Raw genomic sequence first — 13,713 nt, forward strand, 5'->3', positions numbered from 1 at the left:
TCTAGTTATGGGACAGAAACTCTTCCTTGTTGTTCTCCTCAGCTGTAATAAAACTATTCCTGCAGGCCATGTATGAGGGTCTGAGTGCAAACCACACTTCTTGGGCATCTTGACTACAAATTCCAAATAGATTTAGCCTGTGTCCAAACCATTGTAACAGTTCCAGTTCAGGCGTTGGAGGAATGATCCTTTATTCAGAAGATTGACAAAGGGAGGCAAGTCGAAGCCTTATTTAGTAAAGGAGATTAAGAGGAAGATGTGAAATGACAAGGGGTGATTATATCCCACAAACTCAGTATACACTTCCACTCTGTGGGAGAACCGATGAAGAGAAGGATTGAGTAGTGTGCAGTTATTTTGATTCACTAGATACAAAATGGATCTTCATGTTGGCCACTCCCTGAACCTCTGTTAAAGCTGCAAATGCAACAGTGGTTCTTGCTCTGTAAGTGGAACTGTTGTTCTGATATATCCCTATCTCTAAACGAGCTTTCACTAAATTGTGGCAGCCATCTTGAAATCTGAGCAAACTTTGTCAGCTATTGTAAATGCCGCAACCTGTGATTTGATGCACTAGCAACTGGTGCTCCCCTAATGTCTGAAGACAAAAAGTACCTCCTTTAGGGCTCAAATCCGATCTTGGAAGCTGAACATGTCCTTTGAATATTTCTGGCAATCATGTTAATGACTCCCTAAAAAGACAAGCTAACAACAAAGTCATGGGGCTTGCTGTAGTGTTTGCCCTCTAGTTCATTTTTCAGGAGTCTGACCTAACTGCAGTGAGGATTGTATAAATATCATCTTGGTAATTGTTGTTGTAGAGGCAGGATGTAACGTATGGTGGGAGCCAGTTGTATACTCAATACGGGCGATTTAGAGAAACCATGGAGGTAGACCTACCTAGAAAACAAGATACGTCCTGCCGCTGTTAGGAGCAAGCAAAGCAAACATGACTTCACATTCAATTTACCTTGCCTCTTAAGCCTTATAGTGGGGTAGGGGCAGTGTTCAAAGTCCTTAACCAGAATGGAAGAATGTTACCTTGAACAAATGACAGGTGAAAATAGTTTGATTTAGACATTCACAGGAGTTCGACCACAGGCAACAATCAAAGAAGGAACATCGGCATCCGCAAGAAGCGCAAGAGTAAATCCTAAAGTTGATAAAGAACATCATAGAGACAGCACAGAATATGTTTACTTTAGGTTCCTGCCATTGCAGATATCTTACTGTCCTACTATGCTGGACCTCATGAAGTTGCAGAATATGGATTGAAGATGGTAGCTGCCAAATGTTCCACGATCCTTAGCTTAGTTAATTTTTTTTTTTTTTTTAGCAACTTCAGATCTAGGACACATGCGATCATATTTCTGTCCACCTACGGCAAGGGTATTTTCAGTTTGTGGACATTACCACTGTTACCTTGAGAACTTTGCAGTTGGGCCTCAAGTTTTTTGTGAGTACATTTCTGTGATGGCAGACAATTTTGTGATATATGGGGAAACATAATGAAATGAAGTAGCGATCAAACACTGAGCGATACATCTGTGTGTGGACGTTTGGTCTCTACCTCATCACCAACCATAGAAATTAAGCGAACTACAATACATGTATGTATTAAAGTTTACACTCAAAAGGAAACTCTCCGAGCACAGACCTAGGATATATATCTATCACACATTATTCTGCAGAGAGAAATCAATTGTATGCGCCTGGCCAGTACATTGAGATGTGCGCAGAAGTGACAATACATGGATGAAAAGCATCTTTGAGTTGCACGCCCTCATGTTTCCTGATTCTAGCTCAGAATGCAAGGCATTGAAAAGGAACTTAAAGTCCAATAACATTAAAACAAGGGAGTGATCATATGCTTATCACTCTATATCCAAGGGTGTCCTGGTATGGTGTCCAGTCAGAGCTCACATCTTTAAGGTCCAATGTTGAATTGCTTAAAAGAAATAATTCTTAACATTGGATGCCTTTGGTTGATTCAAGTGGGCATCTGTAACAACGCTCTACAAAGGCCATATTTCTTAGCAAGAAACTCTGCTACACAGAAACATGCTAAAACCCACGGCAGTGAAACTGCCCTCAAAGCCTGTCTTCTGCAAGTCTGAAATTCTCATGTCCGGTCATGAACAGACTTTGACTCTTTGTATGTGTGAAAACAGGCAGGAGAGGTTCCTCCCTCCTAATGTTGCAAAAGGCTCAATAGCTCTGGTTCTACCCAATAAAGCACTGCTATTTTGTTATCGGAGGAGCATATCCCCGACCTCTGTGACAAATGGACGATGTTTGAAGTAGGGTGTAGATCAGCTCTCTTGAATGTAAAATAGATGGCAGAGAGCTATGACTAGTCTTTTAGGTATGGGGAACACCATAGTGGGACCTATTGGACATTTCACAATTTCACAGAATGTCAAACGCTGACTCGCAAATAGATGGTAGTGCCCATGGACTTAGTGGATGGGGAGTGGCGAGGGTAGGAAGAACTCATTTTCAATAAGAATAGAGAAGAGTTTTGCCTATGCCTGTCCTCCATATTTGCTCATTTTCACTCCCTTGCTCATGGTGAAGATAGAGCCATGCTATGTTATTCTGGTGACTCTAGCATGGACCAGACAGTTCTGGTGCGCAGATCCATTAAAGTGTTCATCTGATTATTGATAAAATTGGAGCCGAAGCCTAGTTTGCTGAACAAAGTTCAAGAGTAGGTCCATTACCATGACACAGCATCATTTCATCTAGGTGCTTGGCTGTAGAGGACCTAGAATTTTCATCCTTTAATTTGAAGCCGAACTGCATTAAGGCGCTCTGAGAAAATAGAGCAAACTCGACCAAATGTAACTATGCTTTTAAATGGAAATAATTTCAATCTGGGTCTATCCCAATAGCTTGAATCCACTTCCACCTTTCTTGCTGTACCTTGCCTAATAAGAACTCAAATCCTTCTCCTTTTAGGGACACATAGCTGCTGTGTCAAAATACTGAAGAATGCTAAAAAGGTTACGTCGTCAATTTTTGGAAAGGGTTTTTTCTGTGCTCTTTTACTGGTGGCAAGGCCTCCCTCATCCAGAGAGCTGAACAATTGTGGGTGCCTGGTTGGTGTGCAGCACAGAACCTCCATCTCATTAGCCATGTGTTTATACAGTGACGTAGATGAACTACAAAAGATGAGAGAGTTATAGAGGCATTTCAACAAATCACACATGCATTCTCACTAGAACCAGAACTCTTTGGCCTTCTGAAAAAAAGTTATAATGGGTAAAACCCCAAAAGGCCTATAATCACTTTATGCTGGGAAATAAAACAGTTGCTTTTCCCACATGATACTAGAACTAGAAAGAAAGAACACATTAGTTATTGGTATTGAATTTCCTTTATTTCAAGTTTGTAACAAAATACAGCATCCCCTCAATGTACCCTCTAATTACATCCATGTTCAAGTCCACAGCTTAAATATAGGAATTTACACTTCATTCTTAAACATCTTCCCACGTCTCAACAACTACAGTTATTATGTTCACTGTTTCGGATGGTCTTCACCTACATCCATGTTTGAGAGTAGATACTCCCTGAATGGAAACCAAATGTCCTTTGCATTAGAGGCCTCGGGAAGAAGTTCCTTATCAAGTTCTAATTGTTCATTGCAATTAGATAGTTAAGTGAGCTATAGTTTGTGTCTGGGAGCTTCCTTGTCCCCAGTGCTGTGTAACCATTAGTTAGGCAATCAACTATGAACGGGCAGTGGAATAATTTCTTTGACCCAACCAAGTAAGGCAGCGATTGGGGACATCTGAGTAGGGTTTTCAGTAATTTTGTTGGTATTGTGTTTAATACCTACTCCCAGTATTACAAAATTCAAGGGCATGACCAACCTAAGCTGATAAACACCTCGCCTTCCTCCTTGTTTCTCTACCATCGGGAATGGGCTTTCAGTTTCCATTTGTGTAGTAATAGTGGGGTATAGTAGATATTCTATGAATAAATCTAAAGTGGATTATTCATAGCCTGCTGCTGGGCAGGAGTTCACTCATCTGCAAGCAGCAGTATTCTCAGATTTTTACTGTGAGGGTAGGTACCTAGATCCATGTCTCATCTTGCAGGAATATCACGTGTTGAAAGCAATTTATGTATTTCCCAGTATAATGCGATTATAGTCCTCTTGGGGTTTTAGCCATCACAACTTTTTTCAGTAGGCCCAAGGGTTCTGGCTCGAGTTGGAAGGCAGGTGTGATTTGTTTACGTGTGGACTGTGGTAAAGGAAAACGGCCAGTGGATTAACTTGAAAGCGAGCTTTAAAGGTATCAATTAAGATGATTTGTCCTTCCTATTAAAGGCCTCCCCATTCAGTAATGTTTAATTTGAGTAGTTAGGAAGCTGCTTTTTACTACCCGATTACAGGGAAAATGGGGTGTGTTAATAGATGGATATGAGATCTTTATAGCAGTTGAGTTGTACCTTTTTTTTGAGGTTCTCAGGCAGTCTTTCCACAGCAAGTTGGATAATGTAGTGTTCTGGGTTAAGCCAATAATGTGCAAGGTGCACTTAAATAATACAGTTGCATATCAGGAACCTTGAAGTCCCCTTGTTTAGTGGCTAGAGTGGGTATTTCCCAAGCAGTTGTGAGTTTTTGTTATTTTGTTTTCCTTGCTAATTCAATTAGAGTTGTGAAGGATTGAAAATAACTTTTGTTACGTGGTGTGGGTGCATTGACAAAGTAGTATAGAAAATTAGGAAGAATCAACATTGTAATTAATCCCAAACGTCCGGACACTGTCAGCGAAATTTTAGTCACCTGTTAATGTGTTCCTCAAGGGTTGCTGAGTGCACATTCATAATTTAGTCTCATAATTTTGTTCCTATTGCGACTAAGTTGTATACCCTGATATTTAATGGATTAGTTGTCATTCCCATGGGATGTTCCGAGATCTCCCAAATCAAATGAAATGCTTAATTATGGTGTTGAGGGTATCGTCAGGGTTTGTAAGGTAGAGGATTATGTTATCTACATAGAGCAAGACAAGTAACGATCAGTCTGTGAACCTCAAGGCATAGTGCATATGTTTTTGTCTGAGTTTAGAAGCAAGAGGTTCTAGCACCATTGCAAATAAAATTGGGGATAGGAGGCACCCTTGACTGGTTCTGCATTCTAATGAAATCAGAAGGGGGGGGAGGGGGTGAATTCAGCCACTAATATACAGTTTGACAGTTGGTGAGATATATATATAATAGCTAATTAAGTGCAGGAAAGGTCTTGGCATGCCTATACAGTGCAACACTGTCAGAAGATAGGTCCACTGTAGGGAGTCAAACGTTTTGATAATATGCAAAAAGACTGCTTCAGCGATGGCCGCAGTTTAAGCTGGTATGGGACTGTAAATATGGTTAGTAATTTGTGCAAGGTTGACCTACTAGGGATAAAATCCACCTATTATTTTGTGCAGTATCAGAAGTATTTTACTATCAAAGATTTAAACAAATATTATAGTGTCACAATTGATTAGTGAGAGAGGCCTGTATGAATCACAGCTGTCTGTATGTTTCAGAATAACTATCAGAAAGTCTTTGCGAAGGGGAAGGCAGCCTTTATCAATAGCTTCATTAAAGATTTCCAGTAATTGTGGGACTAACAGATCAGAGTAGATCTTATACAGTTCAGTAGAAGGCCATTGGATATTGGGCCTTTGCCATTCAGAAGGCCATGTACTGTCACTTTGATTCCCTCTATTGCAGTGTTTCCCAAACCTTTCAGAGCCATGCCTTACTTTTTAGAATGAGAAACGTTTGCTATCTACCTAGCTTTAATGAACAGGAGGCAGGCGTTATTTATTAATTTTTAATGTAACTAAAGCATTGTGTGGCAGCACACTGTCATTTACAGATGGCACAACGTCCACTGAAGTGGCAACTAAATTGGAACAGACACAGTTTTACCGATAAAACTATATTACACACAAATGATATTGTGGTGACGTCGGGTTTCACAATATTTAATTTTTGCTTCACCCACTAAAATGACTTTATTTGTTTTGATACAGATAAAATTGTTGTTCTGTCACGCTTCAGAATTACAAAAAATGTGCTTCGTTTTTGCTTTCCTAACTGCTCAGTGTGTACAGTTCCTTGAGACATATTTAAGTTTTTGTGTGTTACAAAAAATGACCGCCTACAGCCTTTCACACTGTCAGTACAACAGCCATATTGACGCATGATCCACTTTAATATCTTCAAAGTGGGGTGTTTGAAACACCAATACCCATGTGTGTTTTTGTATTTTTTTTAATTTTTTTAAAGCAGTTTTGTAAGAAGACACAGACTCACATTTGACCTCCCGAGTTTGATGAGCAACAAAAGTGGCAAGATAAATACAGATTTAATAGCATCTTTATTTATTGCCTAGACTTTTATGACCCACCAAAAATTGGCTTGCGACCCACAGTTTGGGAAACACTGCTTTAATGTAATGGGCAGTGATGAAATTCTTGATGGGCATTGTTTAGTGAGGCAATGGTTGTGTTTCTAGGTCCTGTTGGATGTGTGCCTGTTCAATGTTGTATTGTGAAGAATATAAGTCTCAATACATTTTATGAATACTTCCTCAATTCCTCTCTCTCGTATTTGAGGCTGCCGCTGCTAGTATTTATGGAGATTACATTGTTTTTGTCAAGGAATTTTCACTGGTCTCCCTCCTTCACTGTACGCTTAGGCTTTGGCGTAGTTTTCCAAGTAGTTGACCTTCCTCTCCCCTATTTCATTATATTCCTTAACTTTTTTCCTGATGTTTTCCCTGATCGCCATGTTTTCCCATTGGACAGGCTGTGTTTCTAGGGGTTTTCTGTCTTGCTTCAGTGGCAGTATGTGTTGGCATAAGGTCTTTAGCTCTCCATGTTGTTCTGCTATAAGTTGCCCTCTAATAGCCGTTTAAAAGGCTTTTCATAGAGTTGCTGTTGACTCTACGATCTTCTGATTATCAAAGTATTTTTTTTATTTCTGTGCATATTTCCTGTCTAAGGACTTTGTTTAATGGCGTTCTCTGTGATAATCAACATAAATATTCCTGGCTGTGAGTGCTGGGAATCTTGAGGTGCAGTATAACTGGAGAATGATCTGATAGGGTTGTCTGCCTCCATCTGTGTGTACGTCTTTGTTTGTTAACCAATAGTTGAGTGTGAAACACACGTTGTGGGTAGCGGTGTAGTATGAACCCTCTCTCAGGGATGTATCTAGTTTGTCATATTTCACTGACTTCCCCTTCTTATGTTATTCCCACCATGGACATACTCGCTGCAGTTTGCTTCTGGTTGTTTATATGCTATCTTTTCATGAGGCACAAATATTGTGATGATATCCCCTCCCGAGATTAATGTTTTTTCAATTCTATTTCCTTAATTTTACCCAATAGGAAATTAAAACATTTGGAGTTGTCATTATTTAGGCCATAAGTATTGACAATTGTCAGGTGTTTCTTATCCAAGATGCTCTGAAATATAACCTATGTGCCTAAAGCATCTACTGCTGTGCTTTTAGAGTGGAACTGTGTATCCAGTATTATAGTTATGGTGATTTCTCTAACATACAACGAACTTGAGAAGGCCACTCTTAGTCCTACCCATTTTCTATATAACTGTTTGTTATGCGTGTTTAACAAATGGATATTCTATCATTTACACCAGATTCTAAATCTTTTAATCCATTGCTATGATGTAGCAACACTTGATACTACAACTCGTTACCAACTGTTGCTATGTCATAAAGGCCTTGGGCTCTGAATGACATCATAGACAGATCTAATTTAGATCTTGTTGTCTACTTGCTATCACTGAGAACGCCTCAGTGAAAAACATTCTTGTAACTGTTATCCATCTATAATTCTATGTGTTATGCTTAGACTCTCATAGAAACCCTCCAGTGTTTACACCAGATTCTAAGTCTGGTAACTCTCTGCTATGACATAGCAACAGTTGATTTAAAAAAACAACAAACAAAAAAAACTTGTTTCCCACTATTGCTATGCCATAAAGGCCTTCCAGTCCAGGCCAGGCTGACAAGACTCTCAAAGAGCCTGCCCGGTGCTAGGTACTGCTACGGTTGGTTAAGGTTCTTATTTTTCACACACGGGCCAGGGAGGGGAGACCATGCTGTGTATGGCTTCCCCATCACTCCTCCGCACCTGAATAGCAGTTGAAAGCAGAGGCAAATAAAAATGGGGGCAAATGATTTGGGGGCCATAAATAACAAAGTTATAGATGGTTAAAAAAGTGAATTACAGGGATGTTTTTCATTTTACCGTTATGAGTGATATCATTGAGCTTCACTTTGTTTTTAATGTCACTCAGAACCCCTCAATGAAAAACCTCTCCATAATTCACTGTTACCCAGCTATATTTCTATTTGTCATTCAAGTGGAATGGGGGTCAAATGGGTCTCCTGGAGCAAGTCCATATTTACCTCTTTATGCTTTAAATAATATATCACTTTTCATATTCCTGGGATTATTTAGGCCTCTCACATTCCAGGTAATGAAGTTCTAATGCTCATTAGTTTTGATGTGATTGGTCAACTGGTGACACAAGGGAAGTGTGAATTGAGCATGCTAGCAATTAGAAGGTGATGTGTGTTGTTAAGCTCAGGTTGTATGTCTCAGTCTTGCACATTTGGAACAGGACTAGCCCCACCCACCCCCATTCAGTCAGGTCCCCTTGTAACTTTACTGTGTAAGTCACTGATTAGAATAAAAACCTTGAACATAAAAAATATTAAATCTGACATTTCCCTTAAAAACACCCCCCTTTATAATAAAAAAAATAAAATACAAATTCATTACAATTGTAAAAAGATCTGATAGTTATTTCAAGATTTTGCATCCGTAGATGTATTAAAGATAAGGTCACTATCTCATTTGCTTAAGATAAAGGTATATTTGATCAAAACATTTCATAAGATTACCAAAAAAGGAATTGCTGTGAACATCATTAAAACAGAATTTTACAGCCTCTTTTATTGTCCTCATGTTAAATTCTCTAAAATGTTTCAATACAAATGTCTTCTGAATATCCTAAAGCTTCAGGTACAGACAGATTATGTGCCCTATTGATTCTCCCTTATAGCCACATAACCTACATCCCAATACATTGAAGCAGGTGGAATTTCACAATCGTTCAAATTGGGAGATTAGAATATACATTAATCTAAATCTTGAAAATGTCAGTTTTACATGGCCTACCAAATGAGAAGTGATATATGGTTGTTTTATAGTGACGTAGGAGTCTAAAACCAAACCTATATGTTGTTATTTCAATGATACCGAAAGGTCTTCTTCTATACTACTACTCAGTAGAGAATTATTTCTCACTTCCGAGTACCTTTGGGCAACTTCCTGAGATTTTTAGTTGGGGTAGTTTTTGTGCCTCCGATAAGTTCTTTAATAACCAGAGTTTTAGACTTCCATTTTTTCTGTGTTTGTATTCGGATCTTCAAAAATAAGCCACTTGAGGGAGGCTGCTTTAGCTGTGTTAAAGTCTCAGACATAATTTTCTATTGCTGCCTTATGAAGGGCTCATAGTGAGCACTTCATGTGGTAAGCATAGCAGGCTTTGAGGAGTTGCCTACCGGAGATTAAACAAAAAATGTATCACCTGCATATGTATGGTATTCAGGTTGGAGATTGTTTTTAAATGAAAAATCTGTGATCTGTGCAGCAATGATGGAATTACTTTTGGGTTGAAAACTTCAATTGATTGATCAATTTGCCCTTCCTCCATAGATTCTTATGAATTTTTTTATAGCATTGATTACTACTTCAACGTTGTTTCTTGTTTGAATGTGCAGGCTCTATTTTACTTTGTCTACGTTCACACTAGGATTCTTACTACAGTGCTAATTTGTACTGAGACAATTTTCCATATTTTTTTCTTATAGTATTTCCCAAAACATTACTTTACTTTTATTTTTGTTTGATCATGAAAAAGTTCAAGATAAATTCAAGCAGTCTTGATAACTGAGTTTGGAGTCCTCTAGCTGAGGGGTAATCTGCAAACCTAAAATGTGTTATTAATTGTTTTCCTAATTTTGGTGGTATACCGTCTGTATGTTCTAGATAAGTATGGAAGTCGGAAATACAAAGGGAAAACAAAAGAGAAGCAAACATGCATTCTTTTTAATTCCGGTAACCTCTGCCCCCAAGCAAGAAATTAAGAAGTTTTAAAAGCTTGTTGTAAATTTTTGCAAATTTTAATGAATGCTTGCTGGCAAGCTGATTTTTTTGTTATACGTGATCAAATATTCTGTGGGTAATCTGTGCCTGTGAATCTGGTTGCTGTGTAAATATGCACCTATAAACGTTGGGTTGAAAGGTTGAAAGGTTTCCAAGTGATGTGAATCTGCTGCACAGCTGAGTGCCAATATTAGCTGAAAATGAATTATTTTAATAAGGGGAACAAGTGAGGGGCCACACAGTTTGGTATACAGAGGTTTGAATGCAAAGATTACGGATTTAGCTTTTTGTCTTTGCATTTGAAGTTGTTGTTTGAAATTGTATTGGTTGTTAAAATTACTCCTAAGTAAATTTAGGTTGTTACCAATTTCTTCTTTGAGAACCAACGTTTTTATTACGTTGAGGGCCAAAAAGCAAGACTTTAGTGTTTTTTGAGTATTCATTTCCATCCCGCTATTCCTTGTGTCAATTGAGAATGCAGGTATTCATCATGCTAAGGAGTACTATATCTTCTGCATATTGCAGGCTAGCAGTTTGATTAAGGTTCGCCCAGGAAGTGGTGTTTTTGCATTTGCATTCAATATGCCATTTTGATCAGCAGTAAAAAGTTTAAATAAAAGCAGAGCCAATACCCAACCTTGTTTTAATCCATCCTATGTTGGAATTTGCTTTGTGTTTATTGAGCTGTCTCCTAGCTTTCCTCTCACTCAGGTAGATATGTGTGTGTGTGTGTGTGTATATGTGTGTGGTGTATTCCCCAACAGTTCCTTCCTATCTGTAGAGTACTTCTCAAAATCTTGTTGAATGTGGATTTCAAGTCCACAACACATGCAGAGGGTCTTTGTAATGCTAGAGGATATTATAACTGATATAGCCATGAGATTTGGTGTAGACCTGCTCCCTGGGCGAAAGCCTGTCTTATTCCTGGACAAAAGCTGGCTTGATTTGATGGAACAAGGCTAAGTTGGTCTGCCCAGGCTTTGAAGTCCTTGGGCAGAAAGCTGGAGAAGAACTTTGCTTCAATGTCTGTAAGGGCGAACATCTTATAGTTGCTGGATTCCAGTTTTATACATTGAGTAACCTATGGCGCCTCTCCAGGTTTCTGGGAAGGTTCCAGTGTTCAATCAGTTGTTATACAGCAGAATTAAGGCTTTGTTGCAAGGGCTTTCGGACCTGGAGCCCCATCTCTCTTGGCTTTGTTTATGACCAAACAAAGTTGAGTGGAATTAAAACTGGGACACTGTTCCTTGTGAAAATGTGTACCACTATTTCTGGAAAAAGTTTGGGCTCAGTAATTTAAGGTACAGCTGGAGATTTAAGACAAGCAGTGTTTTTTTTCTGATAATGATTCTGGTTGCTCCAGACTGGCCAAGACATTTGCGGTACATTTTGGGACCTGCTGTTTGCCCTCCCCCCTCCCCGTCCCCCTCCAAGACCCCCTGTATCGCATATCAGGCTCCTTTAGGCAATCTATCAGCGCCTCCAGGCCTGGGCCACTTCCATAGAGCATGGTCCCTTCCTGGCCTCTCTAAGGAGTACCTTGCACTCATAATTCGCAAAGAGCTTGAGCTTCCCCTGAAGCCCCCATCACCCCCTACCCCCCCCCCCCCCACCACCACCACCACCACCACCACCACCACCACCACCAGGCCAGCTCTTGAAATCTGGTTGTGACCTTTTTAGTGGTGTGAGGGAACCAACCTAGTACACTGTGGCTCAGCAAGCATGGAACGTCTTTGGCAATAGTATCTGGTACCAATGTTGTGACCTCCTCCTTGTTAGCCATTAATAGAGGACAGCCCCAAATCATGTTTTTAAGCTCAGCTCCAACCTTCCTGCATTGCGGGCAAGTCGCATCCACAGTGTGGGAATACCTAATTATATGTCCTGGGGTAAGGTATGCCGTTTGTAGTAATCAATCAATTTAAATGTTGTACCCTTTGTTTATATACTTGTTTCTTTTGAAGACCCATACACTATTTCTTATCTGTATATTTTGAAGAATGCATGAGGCAACTGTTTCATAAGCAGAACTTGCAAATCTGCATATATAACTAAATGCTCTAGTCCAGCGGTTCTTAACGTTTTGGTTTCTGTGGACTTCCACTGAATCATTACTTGAATTGGGGGATCCCCACTGAGTCCTTATTGAAACTTGATCGGCCTCTGTCCCTAGCAGTGTCTAGGATTTGAACTTAAAACAATGCAAAAAAAAATACAAAAACCAGTATACCTCAAACCAGCGCTCGCATTTTGAAATATTTTGTTTGATTCACAATCAAATATAGAGAAAGTTCCCCCTTATTTCAGTTTTGCTTCTATATTTGTATATACATTAATAATTGTAATTCATTATAATATTATTTAATTTTGTAAATCAGTCAAGGGTCCCTTGAGTAGGTCTCACGGACCCCAAGTTATGAACACTGTTCTAGTCTAACACTACAGTTAGACTCCATTCATATACCAACTAATCTAAATTTTTGTCTTGCTAGTGCTATCCCTGTTTAAACTACATACCCTGAATTTTCTATGCTTATGACATTCACCTTTTCTTTCCTGTTCCACAGATTAGATGATCTGGAGCAGAAATTGAAGGGCGACATCGAACAGGGAATGGGCATATTCTGCCCATTTGCAGACGAACCGAACACAGATGAGGAGGGGACACTTTCCGAAGAGCATAGGTTGATGATTGTTACTTTATTTAAAGTTTTCTGATTAATACCTGATGTATGTGAATTTAAAGAGTATGATGAAGGTCCACAACTTTAGCAGCATAATGAAAGCTTTAAGTGTAGTTCACACGTGAATCTGCCTCCTGTTCATCATGTAGGTAGAAAGAAGGGGACTGAGTCTTTGGTGGATATGAGATTCTGAGTGCAAACCGCAAATAAGGATCCATTGAACCATTTGACAAAATAGTATGAAACTAGTTCATGTTTGTGTCTGTGCATGATTAAGCTTAATTTGAATTGAGAGATTGCATATTTTACCATTTTATTTTCTATATTGTAACTAGTAGCAGTCCACAAAATTTCTTATAGCGGAAATGGGAAGTAATAACCTTGCACAAATGTACACTATTTGTGATCCAAGCCTGCCAGTGATGGTGATTGGTCATGAGTACAATTGTCTCCAGGCAAAATTATCCAGCGGTTTAATGTTATTTTGTCCATAAAATCTGAGGTTTGACTGTGTCGTAGCTAATTTGACCTAATATAGTTTGTGGCTTGTTGGTGCTGGCTGCTGTTATGTATTCTTGGTATGGTGTGTGCTTGACTGTATTGGCCTTACAGAATACCCTCTTGTGTTTGTAGAATCCTCATCTTCCCTTCTAACCTCACTGCGGCTCCCAGAGCCTATAGTGAAATTTTCTCAGTTTTGAAAAAATCTGCCTTGGTGTGAAATAACCATACTAACAAGCAGTACAGTCATGCCCCTGTCATGTTTGATCAGTTTCGTGCTAGGTATGAGGGGAACTGGACTATTAAGTG

General features: G+C 39.2%; 1 protein-coding gene across 1 annotated transcript in view; it reads left to right on the forward strand.

The window, feature by feature from the left end:
• SLF2 (SMC5-SMC6 complex localization factor 2) overlaps window positions 1-13,713 on the forward strand; it is a 393,983-nt gene that overhangs the window by 83,158 nt on the left and 297,112 nt on the right. Inside the window, exon 7 of the mRNA XM_069239517.1 lies at window positions 12,787-12,903. Within this exon, the coding sequence (XP_069095618.1) occupies window positions 12,787-12,903 (117 nt within the window). The remainder of the gene's footprint in view (window positions 1-12,786; window positions 12,904-13,713) is intronic.

This window comes from Pleurodeles waltl, chromosome 6 (genome assembly GCF_031143425.1).
Source record: "Pleurodeles waltl isolate 20211129_DDA chromosome 6, aPleWal1.hap1.20221129, whole genome shotgun sequence".
NCBI lineage: Eukaryota > Metazoa > Chordata > Amphibia > Caudata > Salamandridae > Pleurodeles > Pleurodeles waltl.